The sequence below is a fragment of the Apis mellifera genome, linkage group LG2, assembly GCF_003254395.2.
Source record: "Apis mellifera strain DH4 linkage group LG2, Amel_HAv3.1, whole genome shotgun sequence".
NCBI lineage: Eukaryota > Metazoa > Arthropoda > Insecta > Hymenoptera > Apidae > Apis > Apis mellifera.
In genome coordinates, this window is record NC_037639.1 from 7361548 (window position 1) to 7376776 (window position 15229).

The following is a 15229-nucleotide window of genomic DNA, read 5'->3' on the forward strand; positions in this document are numbered from 1 at the left end:
AAATCAAATTACCACCGATCGTCACCTTATTATTAAAATTCGAAACGGGGATTGAAAATATATGAAAACGATCCAACAATTTTTCCCGTTTGTTCGATTAGCATAGATAACCGTGTAAGACGAGATTATTACATTTCGCTGGAAAAAGTGGAGATCCCCGACAGGAAACAAATTGTAATGATACTTCACCAGATTCATTGGCGTCGAATAGGATCGGGCCGAGAAGGAGTGCATCGTTGGGGAATCCTCGGGTGAAAAATAACTTCTTCCGAGGAACAATTAAGAAAATGATGCCGATAAATTTTCGTAAAGTCGCAGAACCGTTTTAAAAGTGTCTCCTCCTGTGAACGACGTAATTGCTTCCATCAATCCGCACCGAGACAAATTAAAGTGGCATCACCGAATGCGCTATGGCCTCTTAGATTTAACGACGATTTCCATAGATTCGAGGATAGAGATGAACGGGATCCCTCGATTGGAGGATCGAGTTAGAATTTGTTAATTCTGCAACTCAACGAAATTATTTCAAACGAAATCGTTTCAAAATCGTTTGAAAGAGGAATAAAGAAAATCTTGCAATGTATATTTACAAGAATAATTGTGCAAAAAAAAAAAGAAAGAAAAAAAGAAGTAGATAGAAGTAGATCAGAGGAAATATCTACGTATTAATTCCTTTTTCTTCTTGTACTTATTACACTTTCGATATTCGTGCCAAAGCATAAAAAAAAAAAAAAAAAAAATGATTAAGCGTTGCTAGACTTTCCAGATATTCTACGTCGTCATTAGTGGCGCACAAATAACAGTTCAAATTACCCGCCGTTAGTCGCTGGTAAAGAAGGGCCCGCCTTAATTTTCCGAGAATACTAATTAAGTATCAGTAATTAATTCCGCAGGTTGATGTAATTTATGCGAACAGCTCGTTACCAAACAGGTGGTATTCACCGGCTAATGACCTACGAACACCAATAATTCATTGATTAACGCCATCTACTGAATAAACAATAAGCGCTCTACTTTCCTTCCTCTCCTCTCACACTTTCTCTCATCCCGTCTCTTTCTCCCTCCCTCTTCCTCCCGTTCCGTTTCTTCTGTATCTCGAACTCTCCATCCTTCCTCTCCCCTCCTCCTCTCTCTCTTCTTCAATATAACAATCAAATTTAATAAGACACCGCGATAATTCATTACAGGTTGGCTCTCGAGTGGTTTCTGAAAAGCAAGCGAGAAATTTAATACTTTTCCAAGATACACCTCCGAAAACATTACCCTAATAGGAGGTCTCATTAGATCTTAATTGTATTCCAAAAGTGTTCCCCCGTTCGAAAAATAAATAAATAAATAAATAAATAAATAAAATGAATGAAAGGAGAAGATAACGCCCCATTCGGTTGAGCGTGTTTCGAGGACGAGGATTTCGATTTCATTTCTTTCACGGTTAAACACCCGTGAGATAAACGTGAAGAGGCTAAGGAAGATAAGTGAAACGTATGCAAGATAATGCTTCTTCTGCCGTATCGTGATGGCCGATCGGCAATTTATCGAAGCCGAACACCGTTCGCGACCGAATAGGCAAGTAACTGCCGAGCATTACGAGCTCCTCACAGCGATCTGGATAAAATAGCGTATAATTAGATAGGGTGTAAGATATATTTGGAGCGTGTCCATGTTGGCCTACGGCCAGAGTTCACCCTTTTGATATATAAGCGCGAACGAGGTCAAGAGAGTGGCCCTAGCGTCGCTAGGGATAGATATTCGCGGATTCGCACCGTTCGAAAACACGCTGGTAACACGCCGATTGATTAAATCTGTGTGTTATAAATTATTGGCCTTTATTTGATTTCAATCGAGGCCAATCCGCAGTCCATCCAACACGCGCGAATGATGGCGATGGTGGTCGTGTTTTGGCGGTTTTTATTAGAATTTAATGCGGCAAAAATTTTGGTCGATCGTCGGATGACGAGAAACAGGACCACGTTTCATAGAAGGGTGTACGAGTTTTAAGGGGATTGAAATTTGTATGCTTGGAATTTTGAATTTGAAATATACGAATTTTTTTGGAAGGGAGAAATTCGAGGAGAGAGAATTGGAAGCATTTAGAAGGATAAAAATTTTAAACAATTTGGAATTTTGGAATATAATGAGGATTAATTTTCTATTTGTCATTATTTTATTTTTTAAAAAGAGTAAGTTTTAATTATTTTATCGAATAAAGGATTGCATTATAATTTATCATGCAAGATAGAAAACGATTTGTTCTTTGTTGTTTCTTTTTCCCCTCGAGTATCGGCTTTGGATGTTAATCAATTAATTACTTAATCAATTTTTATGACTTAGCGAATCCTTATGTCGGTAGTTGATAAATTTTCGAGCCGGTCCCCCGGTTCATTTTGCAAAAGTTTGATATCAGATATTTCTTAATTACACGTTGCGGCTTAACTTGTCAAGTGTGCACAATTAATTTTCTACGGTGTTAAGCTAAGCTAAAGCTCTCTTGTGGACGTACGCAGCGTGTTCACAAATGACGTGGATTACGCTCGATACTGTCGACTTACATTGTTATGTAATAATTCTAATTAGCGTTAACAAACCTCCGCCCTACCAGCCGCCCGACTCATTGTTCCACGCTATTGATGATTAGAATTACGAGTGCTTTTACTCAATCAATACGTCCGATCCACGTCCGAATAATACATTATCAAATATCTTTAATCATTTTGGAATATCCTATCCTTAAATCGAATAAATACATCTAATAATTATCTTGTAATACTTCATCAAAATTTCATTTAAATATATTATTTCCTCGATTAAGATTCATTTGCAAATCTTTGCCAAATTGAATCGTTCGTTTTCGATTTTCTGAGAATCTTCTCATCGTCTAATATAAGTTAAAAATTTTCCACTAAGCAGAACAAATGCACGAATTCACGTTTAAAATTCCATTCCTTCGACCGCAATGATGTTCGAGTTCTCCTTCGTTAAGAGATTCGCTTAGTATCCGATATCAAAGGATTCACTTGTCCATTCCGTGGCGTACAACGTTCTCGTTCGCGTGCCTCGTTGTTTCTAGTTCGATTCACAAAAGGTCTACTCCCACATCGAGGCGGGAAGGGGACGATTCGGAACGAGGGGAGAAACGAGGGTGGCAGATAAGGTAGCCCCGATTATTCACCGTTGAAATTCAGTTCCTCGGGTATTCGCAGCGCGATGGCTCAACGAAAAGCCGGCGGTAGCGACTGATTTGCTAAAATTATTCTTTGGGTAGAAAGTAACGAGCGTGGTGTTGCCGATAACCGACAGGAAACGGCCACTCGTAAATTCTCCTCGTATCATATGATTCACGGAATGGTCTGGTAGTAGTTTCATTATGTTCTACGTAATTGGTGACTCGACCCAGGGGGCGCCACTGTTCCGAAAATGGACCCTCCCTTTCCCCAAGATAACGCCGTCTAATAAATCATATATGCAACCTACCAACCGTTCGAGAAATTTGTCCTTATCTTCTTTCCAATCGTTCGTACGAAAATTATTTTTTTTATACACTGAAATTGTTTATATACGATGAAAAATCTTAATATTTAAGATAACGAAGTTCTCAAGTTGAGATTAAATGAGAATGATTGAAGAATTAAAACGAATCTATTATATAGAATGTGCCAATACATTCATGCAACATTATTTCGATCGATTTTAAAGATTAAAGCAAACACGATACACAAATAATTTCGCTTGTTATAATTAAAACTTGTTTATTGAGTCATAAAGATATATATATATATTCCATGAATATATTAACACGCAATATTTAATCATTCCTAACAAATTAGATAGATAATTAAAACTTTTTGAAATTTTTATTATTAAAAAAAAAGAATTCTGAAAAACAAAACGCCATTATTTTATGATTACAGAGAGCCTAAGGGAGTACTTCACCAAGTATGGGGACATCACAGAAGTCATGGTCATGAAAGATCCCACCACGCGACGATCAAGGTAAGTAAATTTTAACGAAACGCGTTAACATCCCCCATTAACGAACAATCAATAAATTTCCATAAAATTTACGTATACACGTGCGTCGAAATTTTAAATCGATCATTCACGGATTTTTCTTCTATCTCGCTGTCTTTATGCATCGATAACGAAGAAGCGTCAAGATGAAACAACGACGCGAGAATATAATCTTTGCTTTTATAGAGCATCGTTTCCTCCCTGAGTTACGAGGGCGTTTGACGGATTCCTAGACTCCCTTATTAGCAGGGGAATTCCGCGTTCGCGTGATCGAATTTCCTCTCGATGATCGCGAACATGCAAACCCGAGCTCTATTCTTGCGCATTATGCTAATAAATCGGATTAAAACAGGCCGCGAATATATAATATTAGTAGAGCGGTGTGTAATATCGGTATTCGTTGGAACAATTATTCAACGATGGGGGAGGAAGGGAGGGAGGAGTGTCGTTGGGATATCGTTAGCCGCGATAACAACTCTACGATGATAGAACAGGGGAGGAATGCCAATCACGTTTATGCTTTTATGAATTTGCAATAGTAGGATAATGATCGGTTTGTTAGGATGATCGAAAAGTGGGTGTCACGATTACTTGTTGATATACGAGCGGTGGTCAGTGATGATTAATTTGCGGGGATATATTTTGATCCTTGGGAAGAACGGCGTACAGCATGGATGCATATATTCCGACTAACTCGAGTTATTAGTTAAACTTATTGGAAATGATTTCTTCGATAACGATGGAAAACAGATATTCTTTTCATATTTTCTAAAAACATTAGAATAGAAATAAAATTATTAACACAAGTTTCCAATTACGAATCGTTTCTCCACATTGGTCGATTAAAAATTAATCGATCGAAATTAAAAATTCGCATCAAAATTAGATCCAACGTTTCCCAATAATTAATACGAGGAGACACGGGGCGAAAATTTTCAGAGAGAAGGGGAGAGATCAGGAAGGGATATCCCGTCCGTTTCCATCGGATAAAAACCGGTTATCGGACGGATCGAAAATATCTCTTAGGAATTGGCAATCGAATTTCGAGGCGCGCCGATAACCTATTTTCGACCGATCGTTTCTGATAATGTCCCGCGATAGACACGGGAAGGGGAAGGGAGGATAACGTGCACGAAATCCGCGTGCGCGGAGATGCGAGGCGGGGGAGGTAGGTGCAGCGAGCGGCGAGTTGATAAGTGCGATGCATCTGCGGTAGATAGGGGAAAGGAAATAATGGGCGCATGGGATCGCTCCCAGGTAAAGCTAGGCTCCTCGCTCGTTCGTTGTCACATTTATCTGGCTGATAAGTCTATTCTTGGCCACCGCATCTCGGCCTACCATCTTCGAATACGTGGCGCGTGCTGTGTACCTATAAACGTTACGTGTCATTATTAATGCCGAGTTGCCGAAATAGAGCTGTGCGCTCGAAGCTTCGGATACCGGATACCTGAAAATCCTTAATTCCACATATATATATATAATATCTCTAATAAATCGTGATATTTGGTAGAATTTTAAGTATACGGATAATCGTATTGCGGATGTTTTCTTGTACAATTCTCTGCAATTTATGAATTTTCCTTTTTCCTTGTTTGATTAACGAGTTGTAAGTAAGATCGCGCACTATTCGCTTCTTCTTTATATCTCTTTGTGTAACTGGATAGCGTAAGAAGAAATTACAAACGGATCGGAATATACGCATAAATACTTCAAACATTGGGGGAACATTGACCGAGCCTCTTATTCTAATTCGAGAGTATTTCCATAGGCATTTTACACACGTATTGATGGTGGCAAATGCTCACGTGCTCCTTTCAACGCCGTCATCTCGAACACACATCTGTCGAATAATAACGTTTCGAGGGAATCGAGCGGAAAACGTAAATCTGTTTGATCGTCGACGAGACGAACGATTTACGAAGCATCGGGGTATCCGCTATTGGCGCTCGAAACCCACAATCGAATCGAGAGAAGAGCTTAATAGCTCGTACGGAGAGAAAGAGGTAGGAGGGGGAATTTATCGATGGTTTTAATAAGTTTTGCCCCTGGTCCCTCCCCCCCTTCGAGACGCGAGAAAACCGAAATAATCCTCGCCGTTCTCTCCTGGATATTGATGACGTCATTGCCGTGTGTGGCCTCCGCGGGGAATTTCTGCCTTGTTCTTCTCCTCTTCTTCGTATCGAGAACACCGGTAAATACGGAAAGGCGAGAGTAACTGACAGCACGAAGATTGGCATGTCTATAAATAAATGAACCTCTTCTGCTGAATATATATTTCTCGCCGTCCCTCCTTTATACACTTTGGAACACTCGAAAACCGAGATTCTTTGGCGCGTTTCACGTCTCGTCGTCGTGCGTAGAGATTTTCGAGAAGAGTTCTGAAAAAATTGAAAATGGATATATTTTACATTCGAAAAATTTAATTCCAAGAATATTTCTTTTTCTGGTATTAATTAATGAAATTCCTTTGCTTTCGAGATGAGTAGAATCAAGATTACAATTTTTCGAAAATTGAGAAAGAAAATTCATTAGAGATTCTCTCTATTTTTCGCTTACGTTTCAATATTTGTTATTCTTCGATACGATTTTGCGAAGGAACGAGTTTTTCTTTCTCGAAGGAACTTGATGTAACTTAGTTTACTGCATCGGTATCTTAATCTTTAACAAACTCACTGCAATATCGAGACCCGATCTCTAAGAGAAAATTATCTTTTCCTTATATAAAGGAGACAAAGAAACGAGCGAACCCGTTTATTCTTTGAACCCTTACCAAAGATAGTTGCTTACCGTTAATTCAGATTCCGTTACAATTTGCACAGTTTCTCCTCTAATTGTATCTTAACAGCTGATGCAAATTGTCCAAAGTTCTGGTTAAGTTTCCAAGTGAAATTGTTGCACCGTGACTCGGTAACCTTGCGAGCTCGTCTAGACGTTTCGCTTGTCGGGGCCGTAACACAAAAACAGGTATTTTCACCTGGAGGCGAAATCGAGCAACAGTTACTGCGCGAGGAGGAGGAAGAGGGAGAGAGAGGAGGAATCGAGTCTGGGGAAACAGAAAATCCACGCGCGCCGGTTACGAACGTTAAATGCCGGCATCAGAGTAATTACCGGTTTTTAAGTGGAGGAAACGAGGGGACGACAACGACCACGACGTCGACGAGGGTTGAAAAGAAGGGTGAGAGGATCGACGAAGAGGGTGTGTCTAGCACAGGTGGCTCCGTGGGCGGGCGGTCGAATTTCAAGTGCAAAGTGCTTTTCGAAAGTGGATTCCCGCTATTTTGTCGCGGATTGCGTTTCAAAAATTGCGTTGGAAAATATTTTCTAATGGATAATTGGAAATTATAGAGTAGTTGGAAAAATTCCTCCTAGATGATTGTTCGACGCGACGCGAGTTTATTTGGAGAGAGGAAGATATTCGAGAACGATTAGACTGTTAATGTTTAAAGCGATTAACTCGATTATCAATAATATTGGAAGGAAGGATCGAGAAAACGAGTTTCTATTTTCTTCGGTCATTCATCAACGTTAATCACCAAGATGAAATTTTTCATGCTGAAACTTGTGAGAGGACGACGTGAAAGGATATAGTTATCCCAACTTCGTTAAATTAAAATTTTAAACGTTAGAACATATTATTACCTACGATATTTGTGGTATTTATGGTAACGAAGCCTTTCATTACATTGCAATTTACACTATATTATTTTCATACTAAAACAATATTATCGTCATGAAGTATATTATTAAGCTACACTTACTTACACGAATTGTATCATGCGAATTGTGAAGTTAAATATGATAATCCTTGAATGTTGCTACCACGTTTCAACGTTCATATTCATTTCGTAATTTCTAGAATAAATAAGTAAATGTTAAAACTACACTTCTCACGCGAACTAAAATATACGATTAAAACGAGACCATCTTTTATCGAAACTTTTCATTAATTTCACCTTAAATATATTTTCCACTCTCCATTTACACGACAAATTTCGCCTATTACGACGCACTTGAAACATCGTAGATTCCGGGTTGACACTGTTGTTGCTTCGATAGTTCATTACGTTCGTCACGATGTACTTAAGATAATGCGTTCCAGGAAGTGGCACGCTTTCATGATTCACGCTGTTTCTGTGTGAATAAGGAGACGGCCCACCTTTCGACTCGTGATCAAAGCAAACGTGCAATCGAGAGGAACGTTCGAACCGTTGCGCGATTCTGATTGGATCAAGGATTCACACCACTTTGACGCATTGCTTGATACTGAAACGACACAGAATAAAAAACGTGTATTGCCGTTCGTTCGCGATGATTTGGCGAAAAGAGACGACCAGTCAGTGGAAACCGTGTCACGGTTCTTCTTCTTCCTCCTCTTTTGTCCCGATTAAACTGACTTCGTCGCTTTTTAAATCGGATAAGAACGGGGAACGTGCTTTTACGTGCATCTTCGAGACAGAATTGGACACGATTCCTCTTCGAATTCTGAATCCTGTTGACAATTAACCGTGTACAGTGTTCTTCTAATTCACGAGTTTGTTGGCGTTGATATTTCGAAATCGAGGCCATCGTGGAAAACATCGTGTGCGCCAATTTTCTTGTGTTCTTGTGTCTTTTCTTATTTAGAAGATCGGTGAAAAAAATATCAAGCTCGAACGTAGTCCTGTATAACACAGAAAAATCTTCAAAGTTTTCGCGTTCCTCTGTAAAATAAGATTTTATTACTATCGAGAATCGTCCCACTTGAGAAAGAAAGGAACAAGTTTCGCTCGAAATGTTTTTCCTCGATGGAAAATAATTCTCAGATACGTAAAACAGTCTGCGCGTATTTTCGATATACTTGTGTACACAGATTCTTTATATAAATATAAGAAAATTAAATATATATAAGCACGATGAAGCGTAAATGAAATGGCTGCTCAGTGTCTACGACGAGAATACGCGTTATAATACGTAATGTGTTATTTATAGAGCGGCGTAGTAGGCAGTGCGTTATTCATAATAAAGGAAACGCGCGTTAGCATGTTATTTATAACCTGTCATTATTTATAATAAGATATAACCGACGTTATTCATAACAAGGGAAGGTTGTCACGATCAACCCAAACAAACCAGCCCACCACCACGCGTATTACGTATACATTGCACACGCACAAAACCACGTAAATTTAAATTTTCATCCTGAACGATTACAATAACCGACGCGGTTAAGAAATTAGTGAACAAGGTGGTCGCCGTTTTGTACGGCGGATAAACCCGCTCGTCGAAATTACCACTGTTATTTCACGATCACGAGACGCACGGTGATCATTAGTTAGGTTCCTTGGAAATGCCGACGGGCCACGTCCGCGGCTACATCGCGGCCGCCATTTGAATTATCCTTCCCCCCCTCCTCCCCCAGGGACGTTTATCTCTGCTTGTTCTATTGCCTTTTACCGTATCCGAAATTCATTAACGCCAAGTTACACTGCTAATTGGCGCGTTTCTATAACGGCGCGTTGTTAAAGGGATTGTAAGGGCGATAATCGCAGTTAAATTGTCGCGCGACTCTTTAAATTATCCTATCCCGTTTGCTCTAACGTCGGTTACTCTCCACTCCCTTGCTCTCCTCTCCGTTTAATTAATTGGCCAGAAACTTTCTGCCGTCCGCTCTCTCTCTCTCTTTCTCTGTCTCTCTAATTATTCATTCCTTTCATTCCCGTGAGAACGAGTAAGCGAGAACGAGAGTCGAAGACAGAGAGAGAGAGAGAGAACAGCGAAGTAAACAGTAGAGTAGGATGCAGCCGGACAACAAAACGAAACAAAACGGGACAACTTGCTCCGAGTTATAAAGCGGGAGCAACAGCCGGGCCTATTCACACCCGCTTATTATGCGGAAATAAAGCCCCTGGAATCGAAGCGCGGATCCCCCTTTTCGTTCTATTCTATTCCTCAATGCTCGCCGAGATAACCTCCCCAAGAGTCCAATGGCAATTAGGAATTCCATTCTTTGCCGCTTCTGAAAGAGATTTATTCGCGGACGTGTTCGAGCACGACGGTGCCGTTCGAGATTTCGATTTGACAGATTCGTTTGATCTTTTAATTTGGGAAACGTAGTTTTGAATATGTATAAAATTAACCAGAGTTAATTTATAGGTCGATGAAAATGGATTACACTGGAGATTTAATTGTAATTCGGATCAGTTTGGGCAACTCTTGATAATTTAATATTCGACGGTGAATTGATATGTGTAAATTTACGAATGAAAAGATCCTTTGATTTGTTTTCTTAAATTAATATTTAAAATTAATTCTTAAGTATATCAGGAATCGAGTTAAAAATCGCTTGAAATCTTTCACGAAAATATAGTATAGTATAAAAAAAAAAGGCTTAGAATCATCCAAGAATCTCCTCTCCTCCCCTCGATCCCCTTTAAAGCATAATATCCACAATGTTGAGCCGTCGCCCGGGAACAAGATGACCAACCCCTTAAACGAGCGCAAGAACGTATCCCTGGAAATGGTCCAATTACTTCCGGACAACCCGTGTTCCCGTCTGCACCGCGTTACGCGATATTAACCAGGACGTGTCCCCGATAGATTTAAATTTTCTTTCCTCTCAAGAGAGGAGGAGAGAGATCTGGGAAATTTCTATGGCAGGTGGTGCTGCGCCAGTGAAACGTTCAGACGTTCGGAGCGTACGAGCAAGGACAGGCGAGGGGGCGCAGGGAACAAGGGTGGTTGAATCCCTCAACGCCACGTCGTAGCTCATATCTGCCGCAAAGGGACGTGGGGATCTTGTATGCAGGGGGTGGCGAGCAATGGGGTTACTCTGCGGGTTGTAAATTAATGGTTAGCCCGTGGCACGACGGGGGTTGGGCTCGTCCTAAGGGTTCCGCTTGATCTATGGACGGCGTGTGTGCCGGGTCAAACGGGTCTTGCCATGATACGAGAAGGAGCCTCGCGAAAACTGTCTCCCCCCCGATCGGGTCGAAAATCGATATCCTCCTCCTCCTCCTCCTTCTGTCCACGAGAGATGTACGTGTGCGAGTTCTATCGTGCGGAATTCGCAGACGTGTCTCCCTTCCTGCTGGTCCATTTCACGCGTTATCTATTCCCGTCATCGATACTATCGAGGGTGGTGGGCGCGCGAAAGAGAGATCGAAGCAACCGTCGCGCCTTTGAGATGCAAAAGCCATCACTTTTTCACTATTTATGCGGGGACGGGAACGGAAATTTCGAACTCGAAATGCCCGATACGACTAACCTATTCGACAGCAGTTAAGTTTCACGAGTCGTCGGAGGATGACATAATCGTGGAAACGAGTAGTTCCCAGAAAACGATGAGACGGGTTACGCTTGTGCTGAATTTTATCCTCGGTATATATATCGCGATGAAAATGCTGGAAAATATCCGACTTTTCTTCTCAACGGATTGTGGACAGGGTTTGGAAACGAAAACCATCTTCCGTTTCCTCTTTCGAATTATCGAATCGCAATTATATTTTTATATTCGATCGTTGTACGATTTAAGTTTCAAAAGATGGACGATCTCTGGAATAGGAATGACAATTTCTGTCTGTAGGAATTGTGGAGAAGGGAGGAGGAAAGTAAAGTCTCCAGATACTTCTCGAATATCATGAACGATGATCTCGTTCATTAAATGAATCGAGACACCCATTTCATACCGCGATGCTTCGACCCTTACCATCTTACAAGAAACGAAGCATTCTACCATCGACAGTCTCATTTCCCGCCTCCTCAACTTATCAAGACAAATACAACGCTCTCTGCACTCCCTGTTCTTCCACCAGCGATCGAAAAAGTATCTATAATGAACAAACTATCCGATTTGAGCCCACTCCTCCTCCTATCACCCGCCAAAAGTGTTGCAAGTCCTCGATAACCAATCTCAATTTCACCGTTGGTGTATCCGTTACGTGTGCTAGTTGCCTTGGATTTTTCCTTCCCCATTCTTTTCCTTTTCATTTCTCTCACGGTTGCATGCCTAGCAAAGTCGGCTTTTTATCAGAAATCGGTTGGAAATTACGTTCTCCCCTTGATCGTTCTTGGAAATTCGTCGTTCAGGAAGTTCTCCACGAGCATTGAAGATAGACGATCATTTTCCCCGGCGTCGATTTCTCTCTGCGACGAGAATAGGCGAGAGAACACATGCTCGCGAAAGATCGCTCGTTCCGTCTCCGGTTAACGAGGCGAACTCGAAAATGGGATTCTATGAAATTGTCCTTTGAGAGAGAGAGGAAGAGAGAGAGAGAGAGATAGCATTGTTGCACGCGGCGAATTACAGTTTTCAAAGGCGAATTTTATTGGGACAAAAGGGAGGCGGATAGGATGGATTATTCGGCGCTCGAATTAGAAGGAATCGAATGGGGCCACTTTTCGAGAGGGGGGAGGGGGGAGAACAAAGAGACTTTTCGCACGGGAAACGGTTGAGATGGAATTTCGAATTCGTGGAAATTTCGAGAGGATTGGAATCATCCAACCTGCGCCTATTTTCGACCGCAAAAATAAAATAATGTTTCGACGTATTCGACGATTTCAATCTCTATCTATGTAAGAATCTCTTCAATCTCTCTTCAATCTCTATCTATGAAGAATGATATATAATAAAAACGATTAAATTTTTATAAATTTGAGAATCTCTTGAAACGAGAATAAAAATATAATTTCCAACTAAACGAGATCGAAGCATAATGATAAAGAAATTTAGTTTTTTACTCGAACGCTGATTGGAAATCACGATTTCTCCACGATCGTCTGGGAAACGGTGGCGGTAATCGCGCAATCGAGAGAGATGTGGCGGGCATCCGTCAGCAGGAAAGTAATTTTAAAATCGGCCGATAGTTTCTCTCAATTACTTCAATCACAGACACGTTTTACTTGCAGAAAATCCCTGACCCATCTTCGCCTTGAACTCGAACAATCTTCGTCTTCTGAAAAAAAAAAAGAGAAACGAATTTAATTTCATCCCCTTTGTTATGATAAATTCGTTGCGTGAAATTTTCAAAGATATCGGTTGAAAAAAAAAACATGGCGAACCGTGGACCCGCGGAGAGATGAGAAGACTCGTAAAAGACTATCGTCTGCCTGCCAGGCAATCTGTTAATTCGATCGTAAATCGTCGTTAGCGGAAAATTTAGTTGGAAGTTAGCGATAATTACACAGGTTTTTTTTTTTTCTTTTTTTGCAACGGCGGTGCTTGAAAACGAGACGAGATGGAAGCGGAAGGGAGGGCGGGCCAGGAGGGTGGAAACGGTGGCAGGGCGAGCTGAAGTAGAATTTATTGGGCGATAAGCGGCCTGCAACTTTCTTCCCTCACGATCGTCATTCTTTATCAGGCCACTCGTGGCCGACGTATCGGGATATCAGGCTTTATGAATCGGGATTATTAACGTGCTCGCCGGATCATTGATCTTTCTTTCGTACTTTCGTTCCTCGTACCCTCTCTCTCTCTCCGCGATGGAGAGAATGAATGGAGACGCCTCCACTTCCGTGTTCGGCTTCCCGACGTGAAATCGCGGCGTGAAATTTTCCACGTTTCGCTCCTTGTTTCTATCCCGTTTCTCTTCTCGAAAGTCGCGAAATCCGATCGTGAAATAAGGGCGCTCTTTCACGAGCGAAAGTTGGAAACATTGTTTTTGTAAGATGTAGTAACGCGCGGGAGAAATTAGAAAAACTTTCGACAATATTTGTCAGAGTATTGGAACGCTGAGATATTTCAACTCGTAACACTGTCTCTTTTGTAAATTGAAATGGGAGGAAAAAAATATCTTTAAGATCGTGATGCGAGGATTTATCGCAGGATGAAATAACAGTCGAGTTTTCAATGCGTCTATCAAAAATATATCCGTGACCTACAACTTTTCTCTTCCCTCTTCTTTTTCTTATAGAACGTCTAATCGTCAATCGGCACGAGATAATTATTCCTGTAATAATAGAATCCTTATTAATATTGAATTTCACAGTTAATTTTTATTTTCGCCACAACTTAAATCGCAAATATCGGGAGGATAAGGATACCAAAAAGTATATCATTCCAAATAATATATCTCCCATTTCCCTGCTGGTATCTCGGCCATCTCCTTACTTCCGTGTTTTCCGCAACGAGGACGAGGTTGATGGGGGCCTGGTTATAGGGTTTTCCGGCCGATAGGCCCGCTCCACGCTCGAAACTAGCGCGCGAACGATGGATGAGAAAGGTGTTGAGTAATTTATCAGAGTGTCTGAAAGGCGTGGGTGCTGTACGCTATAGCACGGCCTCTCCGCCGCCCGTAAACGCGCGGATCAGCGTAGCGTGAACTCTTATCTGGCCAGCGGGAGTCCCAAGGGTGGTCATATCCCCGTTGCAACGATAATCTTGTTAGATAAACCAGTGACGGCAATGGAACGTATCATAAATTTTATATCCGCGTTGTACGCGTAAGAGAAGGGACAACCGATTCCTCGGCCGAGATACGTCTGCGTCGCGGATTCTTCGTCCAAGTTATAAATTAATTCGTCTATTTACGCGTTGAATATGATCGTATTAATATTCAGGCGTCGAAGTTTTTCGATTTTTATTTGGAATCTTTTAATTATGTGGCGCGAGGAAGAAATCGATCGATGATATCGGTTTCCCGATGAAAATATTGGAAAATAAGATTGATTCAGAGGGATGGGTCTTGTTTGGCTATCGCGCAGGAGGAATGGAAGAATATAGAATGATAATATTGATTTAACATCGCCTTCCTCGTCCTTTTAATTTTTTTTTTTGTAAGAAAAATTAATTACACCGCGTCGATTCTCACAGCTTTCATTAAATTGTCTATCTTTAATTTTCTTTTGACGCCGGTAAAACCAGTTTAGATAAGAGTTTAAACGATTCCTTTATATAGGAAATTATTATCATTCCCATCGTCCCTCGTACCATTCATCATTTCCTCAATCGCTCAATTAAACCATGTATTATAACATCAAAATAATATATCGAAATTTTCATCGCGACAAAGTCTGTCGCTCGTAATTTTCTTCATCGTTGCGAAGGAAATCCTTCGCAAATTGTTCCACGAAGAGCAGGCAAAAATCACGAAAGATCGAGTAAGCGTCCGTGCTTTTCCACGACCGACTGTTTCCAGGTCTGCTGAACTCTCCTTTCCCTCTTTCCCTCCCATTTTCGTACATCAAAATAATATATCGAAATTTTCATTGCGACAAAGTCTGTCGCTCATAATTTTCTTCATCGTTG

At 41.0% G+C, this 15229-nt stretch overlaps 1 protein-coding gene and 1 long non-coding RNA gene across 21 annotated transcripts in view; one reads left to right on the forward strand and one right to left on the reverse strand.

Annotated features, from left to right (window-relative positions):
• Nucleotides 1-15229, forward strand: part of LOC551123 (RNA-binding protein Musashi homolog Rbp6) — a 739303-nt gene that overhangs the window by 306389 nt on the left and 417685 nt on the right. For all 20 annotated transcript variants that reach the window (XM_026439281.1, XM_026439282.1, XM_026439266.1 and 17 more), the window contains one exon: nt 3909-3990. In XM_026439281.1, coding sequence (XP_026295066.1) covers nt 3909-3990 — 82 coding nt within the window. The remainder of the gene's footprint in view (nt 1-3908; nt 3991-15229) is intronic.
• LOC102654210 lies at nt 4000-12898 on the reverse strand. Its single transcript, XR_001702200.2, has 4 exons — nt 7962-12898; nt 7771-7860; nt 6796-6982; nt 4000-6386 (listed from the first exon to the last, which is right to left on the reverse strand). It is a non-coding gene; the product is annotated as an uncharacterized LOC102654210 (long non-coding RNA).